We start from the raw sequence: 15,052 nt of genomic DNA on the forward strand, positions 1-15,052 counted from the left end.
TATGTAAATTAAGTCCCCAAAGGTTATACAAAAAAATTGTGATATACCTCTTGTGATGATTATTTCCAGGCGGTAATAACATCATCAGGTGACTAAAATGTTGTCTTATAATTTGTCTTCTTTCTGTAGGAATTGTCACAGTGTCTGTGTGCAAGCTTCTGCTCCAAACATCACCTACAATCTAAAATGCTTTCCCTAATACCAAGATAAGGTTTCTGAATGCCAGAGAATGTGAGTACAGTACTCAGATGTCTAAGCGACATCCAAACCCCCACATACCATCCGTCTCAGTCAGAGATAGCAACTAGCTCCAAATACCAGTGTGTTACATACAAAATGCAACTTTATTAACCTTCATGCCTCCATTCATATTGATATACATGTATATGTTTGAACTTATTTTAAATTTCACAGCTCCATCCATATGAAAAATACAGAGAAAAAGGCAAAAACACTGACTGGATACTTAAACAACTCTTGAAGAAAAAAAGAAAAAGTGTAACAGAAAAAAAAGGACACCTGTTCTTGAAGTTTTTGAAAAATATCAGGATTTAAAATTTCTTTTACAGATGTGGAATTCCTTGAGCAGAATCTCCCTTTTGAAGCGATGCTGAGCAATATCACATTTTTTTTATTTTCTTTTTTTAAAACCGGTAAGAATGAAAAGATTTGAATATATTTACACTACACTCACTTTACATAAATACAGGAACAACGATTACTGTACGTAATATCAGCAAACTCGAAACATAGGCATTGGCTTCACTACTTAAATGTTCAAAAACCAGGAAATCAAAAGCAGATGTTAACACAGAAAGTAAAAATAGATACTGAACCAATAGAGAAGTGTAAGACCAGTATTTATTAACAAAGGCGTCACTCTACAGCCACAGGATTTTCCTTTAGTCCTATGATTCCTCGTCTTCTTTTGAATCACTGCGCTGAATTCATGTGACGGAGCTGAATATCAAGAGGCCTTTGTAACTCAGTTTGTTCCCCGTAGAGGAAGTGACTTATTGCAAGCAAAGTAATAACGCGAGCTATAAAACAGCCTGTGAGAGTGTGATGGGAGGATGCTGCGTGCGACATGATGGTATAAGGCTCAGTGCGAAAAAAGAAAGGTCAACATTAGAGGTCCGACTTGCATAATGTTGTCTGTGCTTTTTCCAAAACAAAAAATAAAAAAATCCCATTCGAAATTTATTAATTTGAGCACACATGTTGAAATTGAAACTGCATTGAGCAGCTGATATTACAAGTTTGCAATATGAGGCACTATTCATTATTATTATTATTGCATAACTTTGACCCTGGTTACCGTTACAAAATTATGCTTAAAACGAGGAAAGAGATGCTGGAGGGAAATATAATACACCCTGTCCTTGGGAGACACTGTATTCAAGTCTCTTTGAATTTAGCAAAAAGTGGCATATTAAGGCATGCAACGCTGTATACTGAACATGAGAAGTACACGTGTTGTTGATATGTGCTTGATCAATAGAATTTCTTATCTGAAAATAGCAACACAGGGAAATCGAGTACCTTTTTACGGTCATTGTATATAAATAATTTGTTGATTCTAGCAAACACTGGTTCAGCCTTGGGAATAAAAATGATTCGAACTTAATCAACCACAAAACCAAAGAAAGCAAACTGTTATATAACATCACATATGATAATTTACATGATGAAACACCATTAGCCCCATTTCACTGTATATCAAATTAGATAAATTACAGTCTCTGAAAAAGACTTTACATGTATAAATGTATTTCCTGCATCTACTAATCAAAAGCCCTATTTTTCCAATGTATATACAGGCTGTAGAACTTTGTAATAAGTTTTTATCTTCACTATCACATATATTACAACATTTCAAAAGATCCTTTGTACAGAAGAAAAAGAGTTATATGCAATGATGAAGTGCCCCTCAATAATAAAATGTTCTCATACATTATATGGATGATAAAATAGGAGGATTATTTGTTATACATTGACATCTGAAATAAAATAATTTGAAAATCATACTAATAAAACAAACAAGGTGCTGATATGCTTTTTGCCAAAATGATAATACAACCGGGCATAATGACATGTGCACAAATAATATACATAAATAATGATAACATACATTACCATTCTCTCTTACACCTAAGGGCTGTCACATACAATAATGTGCATGTACGAAAATGACTTCCTGGATTCAAAAGAGTGTGATAAATTCATGTAAATGTTTCTCAAGATGGTCACCAATTCTTTTTACTGGCTGGGGTCCAATGAATGCATTTAGCAGCACTTTAAAATAATACGAGTTGGCCTGATACTGTTGAGTTTGTATCTGACACATCTCCAAGAGTTTTGAAGATAAAACGCTGGTTATTATGACTGTAAAACTATAATGCTTAATTTAATTTAACTTCCAAATTAAGGTGAAGTACTGATCTTGAAGAGATCCAATGTTTCTTTAAGTAAAAGCATCTAAAATGTGCTCTAAGTGTTCATTTTGAATTATAAGGACTACTTGTGTGCATTTATTCTTCCTTTTTTTTTTTTTTTTTAACATATTTTTAAGAATGGAAAATAATCATAACATACAGGTGAACAAAGGCATATTAGAACCACTCTAAAAAACAAAGAAAATAAGAGATCCATTAATTTCTCTTGAAAAGGAAGAATTTTAGAGCTTATTAAGTTGTAAATTTCCAAGTTACCAAACTCAGATTTTTTAAGTTTCAGAAGAAAAACTTGATATTTTTAGGTTTATAGAGTCCAAAATCTATGGCATCATAAAGTAATGACTTGAGCAGAAATGAAACCCAAAGTACAGGTTGGATCAGAGTCATCTTCCATTTTACAGCATTGTCTCCTCTTAGTCTGGCTGCATATGCTAATGATTAAACGATGACTGCGCTAAAACCATAAAAATTTTATTATTGCTCAGCCCCAGATAAAAGCATAATTTGACTGGGCTTCTAAATGCAGTACTTGTGAAAGGCTTTGAAATTTTAACTGACTTTTAACTGAACATTTTGTGCTTTTCTTGTAAATTTGCAACTAAATAAACTCAAACATTTACATTTTTTTCTTGTAAATTTACAACTTAATAAAATCAAATTTTGAACTTTGGTTCTCATCTATTCCTGACCTTCAAGTTGAAAATTTCAATTTTTTTCTTGTGAATTTACAACTTGATTTATTAAGAAAAAAAATCAAGTTTTGGTTCTCAATTATTAACAACTCTTTGATCCGTTTCTATTTATTATTTTTCCCTCAGGAATTAAGACTTTTTAAACTTAATATATTTTGCTGCCACCAAAAAAATCAATATTTTGTTCTTATGTATTTCCAACTTTTTATTTTCAATGATTTGTGCCCCCTAAATTTACAAATTAAAAAAAAAAAAATCTAATTTGGTTCTCATATATTTACGGCTACTTTCTAACTAAATACAATTGAATTTCAATATTTTTCTTATGAATTCACAACTTAAAAAATCAAGTTCTGGTTCTTAAAAATGAACACTATTAAACATGAAAATTTCATATTTTTTCCTCATAAATTACAAATTAAACCAAAATGTTTCGGTTTTAGTTTTCTGTTTGTATTCACAGCTTTTTAGACTCAATAAAAAGAAAAATCAGATTTTGGTTCTTGTATATTTATGGCTTATTTTGAACTAACTATGTTTTTCTTTTTTAGGAAGTTAAGTTTGTATAATCCTAACAATTTCAATTTCATTTTTCTTATGAAGTTACAACTTAAAATAAAAATTTTAGGTACTGATTCTTGAAAATTATGACTTTCTACACTTAGAAATTCAACATTTTCTCCTCAGAAATTTACAAATTAGACCACTGAATTTTTCAGTTTTTTGGTTCCTTTGTATTTACAACTTTATAAATTAAAAAGTTTGTTTTCCCTTTAAATTTACAAATTATAAAATATCTGAATTTTGTTTCTTGTATAAATCTTATTTTTTGAACTCAAAAATTTTAAATGTATGACTTAATAAACGAATAAATTTAGAGTTATTTCTTAAAAAAAACTTAACCAGTCCTTCTATTTTTTAAGTGGTCCTAATATGCCATTGTCGAAGTTATAACTGTTCAAGTGACTGTCTTCTTTAAAGTAACACAATAAAAACAAAATCATAATGATGTGATGTAACTTGATAGCTGAGACAGGTGCTGGATGATAGCCTTGTGCGTGAGCTACAAACCAATCAAACAGGGCATCATAATGAACACTTCTCTTACATTTTGACATCAGCAAACAGAATAGAAGGCTGTGGCTCCTTCTTTCTCTGCTCTGTAGGTATTGCTCTTCTGTATTGTACTTCAGGTAACACTATCCCTGTAACACTGTAGCCGATGGAAGTTTCAGCTCATGGTTTGTGCAAAGAAAAACAACACAAGTTCCTTTAAGAAAACAGAGCTGGAAAATCAAAAACAAAGCAGGTATACTGGGACAGAATGAAACTATGAGTCTGTAAGGTGCTGTCATTTCACATCCTGTAAGTCTCCTCTGATTGTTTCAAAGTTCACTGTACATGAGGGGTTGTATTTTTCTGAGTCAAACAAAAGCAATAAGCAGGCATTTAATAAAAAAAAATCAATAAACAAAACATTGTCATACTGAAAGTATATTTATCCTTTAAGATTGCACTTTACTGATTGCTAATCACAGCACAAAATCCACCAAAGATTTTTATTTAATAAGAAAATGCTTTCAAGAGGCTCAACATAAAGAAATGCACTGATGAGATGTGAGGTTGTCCGTTCATGGTGTGTTTTCTTTGCTGGTGTGATGACATGAGTCCGGTTTTCATTGTCTGGAATGAAGAATGGATTTGTGTTGGTGAGGTTGATCCGTAGTTGAGAAAATGTCTCTGCCGGTAATGATGAAGGTGAAAGTCCAGCCCTCTTTTTGCTCCTGTATGGCATGCCTCAGTTTCAACAGCAGGCTCCAGCAGAGAAAGGGAACCATTTGTGGGAAAACGGCGCCCTCTGCTGGTCAAAAATCAGACTCACAGGGAGGCACAGCATGAGAATACTGCCTGTAACTCCAACCAGGTCTGAAACTTATTTTCTTATTTTTTTATTCATTCAAGGCCAAACATCAGTCTGCTCCCACAGGAAATCCATTCCTTATAAAGGGGTCTTTCACATTATGAATGCTTTGAAAAGCAGCCATTTGAATGAAAAGAAAGATACCAAAAAAGAGACAGCTGCGATTGCATTATATATCTTTTTCAGTCCAAATAAAGAGTGCGAGTCCGTCTTTAAAAATCAAAGTGAAACATTTACAAACAGTGCTGTAAAAGACAGTTCCCTATGAAACTCCAAACAATGACAATAACAGATCCTGCCGTCTTTTCCTTCCAGCCCAAAGAGGATCCAGAAGTGACCCTGTTTTGTGCTCCATAAGCCCTGTGCACGTCTCCATCTTCTCCTCGCGACGGATGAGAGTGTGTGTGTGTTTGCCTAAGTGTGTGTGCGTCCAGGCCAGCTGAAAAACATTCACAGGGAGATCCCGCTCCCCCGGCTGCCTGCGTGTGTGTGGGTCTGTTTCATTGCTCTCTCTCTCTCTCTCTGGTTTTGATCTCTCTCCGTCTGATTCACACCAGCATGTGTCTCCGTCGGTGCAGGGCCAAGTGGTCAGATCTGGAGAAGCTGCGGTCACAGTCTGCACACTTGAATGGCTTCACCCCCGTGTGTTTTCTGTAATGCCTCGTCAGCTCATCGGAGCGGGCGAACTTCCACGTGCAGCCGTCCCAGGTGCATTTATATGGCTTTTCCCCTGGAAAGACGGAAAACACAGTAAGAGGCTTGAAGACCACATGTTTGGAAATGTTGTTACTTGAGTGCAGCAGTGATGACAAATTTTTAAAGGCCAGCTATAAGTTTGCTTTGAGCTGATGAAGATAATGTGATTAGGCTGAACTAAAATCTTGAGAATGTCCTTGTTTCTCATTCTTAGTGAAAAGTAGAATTTCTTTAGGCTCTTAACTGCAGTGATTGTGAAAGGCAAACATTTCATCTGCCATGATTTTCTTTCACTGAGTAGGTTAGTCTCCACTAATATTAAAAAAATCTAATTTTTGGTTCTCAAATATTTACCTCTATTTTTTCTTAAACTAAAAAAAAGAAGGTCTTTTAATATATTTGACTTTTTAAAATAGAACATGTTGAGTTTTTCCTGTAAATTTCATGTTTTCCTTGTAAATTTACAACATTATACACACACAAAAAAAGAGTTTTGTCACTTATATATAACCTGTAATGTTACTTGAATTTTTAGTCCCTCTTTCACATCAATACCATACACACTGTGTGTGTTTTTGTTTATAATCTTGCCCTTCCACAAGCGAAGGTGTACACGTTAATATGTAAATATTATTACCTTTATTGCAGATTTTGATTATATTGTATTTTAGTATTGTTGCCACATTTTATTTCTACTTTTGTTAAATATTTTCAACTTCTGTCTCTCTCATACTGAGCTGCTCTAACAACCAAATTTCCCTTGATGGGTGATTAATAAAGGTTTATCTTATCTTACCTTATCTTACATATTTATGACTTTTTAAGATTGAAAATTTAGGGTTTTTCTTGTAAATTTGGAGTTTTGGTTTAAGATATTTACAGTGTTTTAAACTTTAAAATTTGGGGTTATTCCCTGTAAATGTATGAATTAATAAGCTTAACAAAAAAATTCTCTATGGGTGTATTCCATGTCTGTTTATCTTACTTTAAGCATCCAAACGAAACCTCTGTGATGGTTTTAGGACCCATTACTGCAGCACTCTTGTAAATAATCATAGTCACTAAAGTAGTAACCATACTGAGGCTTTCATGTTTCTATCTATTGAGCTTACATGCTCATGAACTCATTCACAAATTTCTTTACTTCATCCTTAAAGACAGAGGGTGCAGTGATTTTCTCAGATGATGGGTCATTGTTTGCCTTTGCTCCTTACTTGCATACGTACAGTACATACGTACAAGTAAGAAGCTTGTCGTTCTAAGAAGTCATAATAAAGTGAAACACACACACATATATTGAGCATTTCATTGACATTTTCAAACACATGCCTCAGAGTCTGAGGCTAAATTCATACTGCACGGCTTAATGTTCAGTTCTGATATTTCACGTAGATCTTAGATTTTTTTTTTTTTGTCTGTTCACAGTACTTTTCAAAATGTGACCTGTATCGAACTCTTCCATTCACTTCACAAGATTTACACACAATAAGTGCTACAAATTGGATTTAAAAAGGTCAGATTCAGTCAGACTCATGTTGTTTAAACTGTCATAGATGAACCACATCTGAGTGAGAAAAAAATCAGGTCACTTTGGCCTGTAGTATGAATGAAGCCTTAAGGAGGATTTCTAAATAATGATTAAAAAAACTATTTGGGGCTTTTCATGCTTTAGCAAGGGAGACGGGACAACCAAATGAAGTGGGAAATCAGGGAGAGTTAGTAGGAAATGCCATAGAAAACATGTCGGAGGTTAGAGTTCAACTTGAAATGCCCACTCTGAGAATGCAACCTAAAAGCTAATTTTTATAGGTCAGCATTTTCTATATAGGAGAGACTAAACAAACATATCCAAACCAAGATGGGCAGATGCTGAGCTAAAGAAAAAAAAAACCTCACATGAAATAAACAAGAAATTGTCTTGAGTCTGTAGCTTCCTGACCTGATGTTTTCTTTGCAGCATTTTGATAAAGTCTGCATTGCTTTACTTGAGTTTGTGTTTAAATATGTTGTTTGATTTTGTGATTTATGTTGGCATCTCTGTATGTGCCTTTCCTTGGCCCTTTCTGTTTGTATTTAAAAAGTACTGTACAAATACAATTGATTGAATCACCTGTGTTTGGGACAAAGGACCTAGCTGCCATGGTTTCCTGTATACAAACAAGCAGGAAATGTAGCACCAGGACTAGGAGCTGGCATAAAAATCATACTGTTGGGGCACAGGTGGCCCAGTGGTTTAAGGCGCACCCCATGTATGCTGTCGGCCCGGGTTTGAATTCGGCCTGTGGCCCTTTCTCGCATGTCTCACCTGAGCTCTCTCATCCCTGTTTCTGTCCACTGTCCTCCTCTGTCAATAAAGGAATGAAAAGCCCAAAAATAAATCTTTAAAAAAATAAAAATCACACTGCCGACTAGTGTTTGGGCAGAGTATTGCAGAGCGGTGTAGACACGTGAGTGGTCAGGTTACCATAGAAGTAAATGATGAGTTTATTAGTATGCATGTAACTGTACTCAGTGTTGTAATCGATAAGGACACATCTTTGCATGTTGCTCTAAAAAATAGAAATGTATAGAAAATATAATGAAAAAAGGTGATTTAATGTCATATCTAACAGCTTTGTATTAGAATAAGTCAGTCAGCTTCAATGTGTTTTCATTATTGTGGACTCAGTTTGGAGTCTTGCCTTTAGAACTCTTTGCAGAAATCCTGTTTTGATTTTGTGCCTCATTAGATTCAAGTCAAGAAGCATTTCCTTGTCTGACCTTTGTCTTTGAGCCAAGCTACATGAAAAATATGTTAATTTATTGACTTGTGGTCAGATATTAAAGCGTCTACATGTATATGCTACAGATAAGTCAATTCTGATGAGAGAGATGGTGGGCTTAAAGGATATTCACAGCAACAGTGCACTACAAATCTTTGTTTTAACTACTGATTCCAAGATTAGTATAAATTGAAAACACAAACACTGAGAGTTCCTGACCTGTGTGCGTCCTCCGGTGGGCTTTTAAATGGGAGCTTTTGGTGTACACCTTATTGCAGCCCTCAAAGTCACATCTGTGGATTCTTCTCTTTTTGGAATCAGGAGACTCTGACCTGCGAGGGCGCCGTATGCTGTCGATACTGAACGGAGACATGGAGCTGTAGGAGAAGAAACATTACAGCATTGTTAGATTATGGTGACAACTCTGACTCTCAATCCAAGCATACATAATAAAATGTACTAAATGGGAGACAAACTAAAACTCTTCACTCTGCATTTCTAAAAATAAATATATTGATTTTAGAGATAATTTTCCCAGCACTCCTCTCTGTTAACCTTTGCTCTGGTGACTATTTTGCACATTCCTGCACAACAGCAGCTCAGACATAGAGGAAACACACTGGCTTGTATTAGTGTTTTATAGATTTTTCACTCCACATTTTCTCTCAAAATGTACTGCATGAAAAATGAGGCAGAGGGAAAGCTTTCAAATGTTACTATTCTTGTAAAATAATCCTGATTCTCATTCATAATTTTAAAAGTTCTCTTCATTTATTCCCCACAGTGTAGCAAAAACAACATGTGTTCATAAAGAAAACAAATACCTTGTGCCTTAGTTTGGAAATAAAGGTTTATTATCAATTAAATTAATACAGTTGTGTAAAAATTGCTATATGAAGAAATGTACTATCACCATAACCTCCTCCTTTTGGGCCTTAGGCCTTTGAGAAGCGAGAGAAGGTGACGGGCAAACAAAAAACAATATGTAGACACTGCCAGACTGTAACGACACTTGATGGGGAATACGGGTAACATAAGAAGCCACTTCACCCGAAAGATTCGCCAAGAAGTGAGGAGCAGAAACCAGCCAGGCCAAAAGACTCTTAGGGAAGGATTCACAATCCTACTTCACTACAACAGCATGAGAGCTCCACAGATCACAAAGTAAATCTGTGTATATGTTCCCAAAGACCTACAGCTATTATCAGTGGTGGACATGTAAGGTTTTAAAGGTTAGACAACACGCTAGAGCCACAGTGTAAGTATATATTTTAAGCCTCCAGCATTTTTTACACACATTGTTAATTGAAAGTGCAACTGTTACCTCCGCCAAGGAGGTTATGTGATCGGCAGGGTTTGTTTGTTTGTTCGTTTGTTTGTTAGCAACATAATTCAAAAAGTTATGGACAGATTTTGATGAAATTTTCAGGAAATGTCAGAAATGGCCTAAGGAAGAACTGATTAGATTTTGGGAGTGATCCGGTTCCAGTACAATGTTAGATTTTGATATGCAGGCCCCTTTGAGTATGAAGCCCCAGGCAATTGCAAACTGTTGCCTAATGGGAAACAGCATGTAAACAACAAATATGCATGTTTGAATGCAACTTCATATGTTAGAAGTGACTGTTGCAGTTTAGTTTTGGTCCCAGGGCTGATCCTGGCAAGTGTTTTTTTTTTTTTTAGATTGACCATCACGTCAGGATGAAAGAGTTTAGGAAAAAGTGAACTCTAGCTTTGACTAATAAAAAAGGATAAGTTAATGACATCAGGCAGCACATATATTCAATTTGTGTTGATAAAAAGTCCATGCTTCCAGAGAAATACAAGTGAATGCAGTGTAGTGTCTCTACCAGCAGGTGGCAGTGCAGCACTGCTGTACAGTAACCCATAGGAAGCATGTGAGGTAAGAATGCTGCCTTCTCATTGCCCAATACTTTCATCCATCACTAAAGTTTTATTTATCAATACTGTTGATTGAGAGTAATGACCCCAGAGTTTTAATGTCATCAATGAAATTTGGCGTGACTTTTCCTCTCCAATAACCAATCAATATCCCTTTTGATTACATAATTAATCACTTTTTGCCGTGACACCCCGCAGCAAAATGTGCAGTGAGTTGGAAGTGTTAGCGTTTCATTTTAGTAACACACTGGGGTTAATGTAAATGTATTGGGGCGTCACTTCTCCGAATATAACGCTGCTCTCTCAGAGAAACCCAGGAAGGAAGTAGAAGAGGGCAGGGTTGTTGTGGTACATGGTCATGTCTGGTTCATGGTTCATGTCTCACCAGTGGCTAAAAAACAGCCGGCACCTTTCACACGACAAACACATGACTGATGAGAAAAAAAAGACAGATAGAGTAGAGACAGAAAACAAGAACATCTCTGTTTACAAGAGGGGAGGAGTAATATCTGTGGGATATATTTAACCGTGGTGGAGCAGAGCTGCTTTTCTTTCAGCGCTCACAGTCTCCGCTGTGGATATTAAGAGACAGGTAAGAACAGAAGAGGGAGAGAGGAACAGCTTCAGTCATGTTAAAGGGATTTGAAAGAGGAGCAGGGGCTGCCAGACGGGCCCTCCAGTGAACCCTCTCCTCCACACAGCCCACATCCTGTCTCTGTGTGTGAAGCACGATCTGTCAAACGCAGACACAGATAAAGGCACGCAATCAAGACACAAATAAACTGAAATACTGTGGACCAAAAACACAAACATCAGGATCACCTGTTGATTTTGGACCACGGCCAATCTGAAGCTGAAGCGGAAATGAGGACACGGGTCAGATATGAAGCGAACTTCGACTCCCCTCTCGCTTCCTCTCTCTAAAGTGTGTTTTCAGCACTAAAACATGATGCCAAAACTCAACATTTATAGACAGAAGTGTCATCACAAAAGTGAAGGAAGCAATGTAGACAAGCACGTACAATGTGAGTGTTTATGTGAGAGTGTGACAGCGGTGCAGAGGAGAGGCAGGATTTACAGTGGAAACACTCAGAGCTCAGACGTTCAGCAGATGAGGCGGATATTTACTCTCTGACTTCATCGCTGCTCTGACTCTGTAAGTATGATATAACTTAGGAAGGTCTGAGTACAACAGCCCAGAAAACAAAGAACGAATGACGACTCATTACTCATCAGAAATTAATTCATTTGAGTTTACAACAACTGCTGCTCTGCTGGTGGAAATGACTATGCCTGCATCACTATTACGTTTATTAACATCACAGAAAGATTACTGGACAGTCCACTTCAGATCAATGGTCAGAAATGAGAAATTCACAATCATATGTGACCTCAGCTGGCTGGCAGACTTACTGTGGCATGTCTTGCATGAAACTTTTTAATATAAAGGCACTTGTGATGTAAAAATGGACTTGAACTCCTGTGCAGAAGTAGTAAGGGGGGTAGAGCCTTCAGTTTTCAGGCCTCTCTCTCTTGGAATTATCTACCTATCAGGGAGGCAGACAGTCTCTCTACTTATTTGAAATTGGCTTAAAATATTCTTGTCTCATAAAGCTGATAGGAAGGGCTGGCTCAGGCCTGGACCAGCCCTTAGTTATGCTGCTGTAGACTTAGACTGCTGGGGGGCCATGGCCATGCCTTTCAAACCGACATGGCTCTGAAAAAAATAGATTCGAAACCTGAAAAGTTGGTTTTCAGCTGGAACCAAGAAATAGTTGGTTCTTCCTCAGGAACTGTGACATCATCAGTGGGTGTGTCATGTTCTAGGCTGTGAAGACAAGCGGAAAATGGAGAAAAAAATGGTCTGCTGAGGAGACTAAATGTTTGGTTGCAATCAACAGAATTCCAGGTGAGGCTGGAGAGTAGAGCAAGGGAGAGCATCAGCACAATCCGCAATTTTGCCGGTGTTGTGTTTACATCTACCTGAGTAATGCAGAGTAACATCCCTTTCACTTTGGTTCCACTTAAACTGGTGTGAACGTGTGCTGGTTCATCAGAAAGAGCAAAGGTTCTGAGACTCAAGAACAGAATCAGAACCACGTCTGTCTGAAAGCACATATGCATGCATTCACATACTATTGCATACCACTAACAGGGACTATTTCTTATATGAGTTGAGTCACTATCCATTTATCTACCTTGGAGCACCTCAGCCCTCATGTCTCACAGGGTTCTCTGGATTACTAGGATGGACAACCTGCTGTGGACCCACCTGTCTCCAACTACAACTGATCAGCTGTTAATTCTAAATGTTAGAGTTACTGTTGTCATGGACATTGACGCCTGTTGCTCTGGACTTGACTGTCCACAACTGCTTCATGCACCAACATTAGCTTTACATCTCTTAAAATGATTAGAAATGTTAATGAGCAGCTCCACTTTAACTGCTAGGGTGAGGGTTAGCCTGCCTTTTCCTCAACCCCAACACAGCTTCAGCAGATGGCTTTTCAACATGAGTCTGGTTCTGCTCAAGTTTTCTGCATGGTAAAGGGAAGTTTTTACATACCGCTGAAACTATGCTAGATGTTGCTTAATGCTGAGCTCAAGGTAGACATGATATGACAAAGAGTACAGTCTAGACTGCCCTCTATGTAAAGAGACAAATTTGGTCGTCCAATCTGAAATTGTGAATATCAAACATGTTTGGCATTTCATATTAGTGAAGCTCCAACATAAGCAGGAGTAGTAAAATCATCATTTTGGCACCACACACTCCAAGATTATTTGGATAAATAACCAGTTATAACAAGTCCCAAGTGACACCACCTGCCATTGGCATACCCTTTGGCATAAAACAATGACGTAGTCTCAGTGACATTAATGAAAATTGCTTATACTTACTCAAAACATGCAGAGATGTAGCTAAGGCAAGCCTTTAGTCTGAGCAAGCAGTTTCAATGTGCCACCTGCCAGTAAAGATAGTCCTACCCTTTATAATGCATTAAACTTCGAACTGATAAAATCAAAACAGATGGGGTTTTAATAAATGTTCCGTTGCAAATGCAAGTCCAGCAATGCATCGACATAATTCATTCAGACCAAAACTATTTGTCAAAACAGAGGAAAAATATTTTTCAGTCAAGAACACGCTTGTCATACATTTCACCAGTTTTACTTGGTGGAGAAGGCTCTGTTTAAAAGACGCTCCCTGGGTTATTTAAGAGGTATGCTTTGACTTTCTAGGGAGCACATTGCTAATTAAAAAAAAAACTCATTAATGACAATGCATACTGAATACAATAAAATTTGTTCAAAAGCAATTAATACATAGTAGTTTGAACCTCAATATAAAGGTGCAACATGCTTTTTATGCTATAAAGGAGGAAGCTGGGGTGGAGGAGGTTAAGTTTGCCAGCAGCAGCAGCATGGTGCATCAACATTAATACAAGCAGGGATTAGTGAGAAGCATGTCATATTTAAATGGACCGCTGTGTTGAGAGAAAGAGCTGTGATTGGCTGTGGGAGCTGGGAGGCAATAATTGAGATCAGCTGGCTGTCAGCTGATCATGGTAGGGCATATGACTACCATGTCCTGCATGAACTAATGCTGAGCTTTGTTTATTTCTGCTGTCAATATTGATATTTTACTTTGGGAACATTGCTGGTAATGGGACTTTGTGCCTCAAGTGGACACTCATGGAACTGCATGTTCCATTTTCTCTTCAGCATTTTTGCCCAAAATCAAAAAATGCAAAATCAGTATTGTAACAGTCAAATGTATTCATATTTGACATGTAAATAAAACACTTAGTTTGACACCTACCCCTTGGAAATGGTTCTAAAGCAATGACAACTCACAGCAAAGAAGTTGTAAATCTTGCTGCTGATGTTCTACCTTGCTTTCGTAACTTACAGTGTATATAGAAGCATCAGTATTCACTTCAGTCTGCTAAGATCCATGGTTTTAAGCATCTAAATGAAAAAGCAGGACTACTCATCAGTCATTCTAGTAAGGTTTTAAAAAACAAATGTTTTCTTACGTTATGCTTTATGAAGTTGAGAACATTCTGTGCAAATTGAAACTATGTTTCAAGTGTTTGTTGGACAAATCTTGAATTCCTTTGGAGTCTTAAACTGTGAAGGACACATTTATGATTTTCTTGCATAGTTAAGCTTCATTTCTCTTTGAAAAGATAATGTAATTTGCTGACTATTTAAAATGAGGTTAGAGTCAGCCAATTCAATAAAAAGGATGCAATAAATCAGCTCCTTTTCCACTACTACTCACAGTACACAGTGATGACACTGTGCTACTTCTGGTTGAACTTTGTTTTATGATAGCATAATGTTTTGAAGGACTAAAGTGTCTTCTAGCCAGTTTGGTTGTCGGCACTAGTTCATTGTACATTATAAACACACTTGGTCACCAGTGCTGCAGCTCTTTTTAAAGATTCTATTGGCTTCCAACATTCAATTATATAAATGCGTTCATCTCAGGACATTTTTGGTGATAAAAGGTTTTAAAGAAATCCTCATAGCACACCATGTTGTAGCAGCAGCTGAAGGGTTTCTGCTCCTCAGTGGGCTGAGAAAATTTCACCACTACTGCTCTTCTGGAAGATG

At 36.8% G+C, this 15,052-nt stretch overlaps 1 protein-coding gene across 1 annotated transcript in view; it reads right to left on the reverse strand.

Annotated features, from left to right (window-relative positions):
- Nucleotides 1-337: 337 nt before the first annotated feature.
- The window catches only part of klf12b (Kruppel-like factor 12b), an 85,628-nt gene continuing 70,913 nt past the window's right edge, over nucleotides 338-15,052 (reverse strand). Inside the window, 2 exon segments of the mRNA XM_041806878.1 lie at nucleotides 338-5,799; nucleotides 8,747-8,904. Of these exon segments, the coding sequence (XP_041662812.1) occupies nucleotides 5,618-5,799; nucleotides 8,747-8,904 (340 nt within the window). The 3' untranslated portion in view covers nucleotides 338-5,617.

The sequence above is a fragment of the Cheilinus undulatus genome, linkage group 15 (assembly GCF_018320785.1).
Source record: "Cheilinus undulatus linkage group 15, ASM1832078v1, whole genome shotgun sequence".
NCBI classification, from domain to species: Eukaryota; Metazoa; Chordata; class Actinopteri; order Labriformes; family Labridae; genus Cheilinus; species Cheilinus undulatus.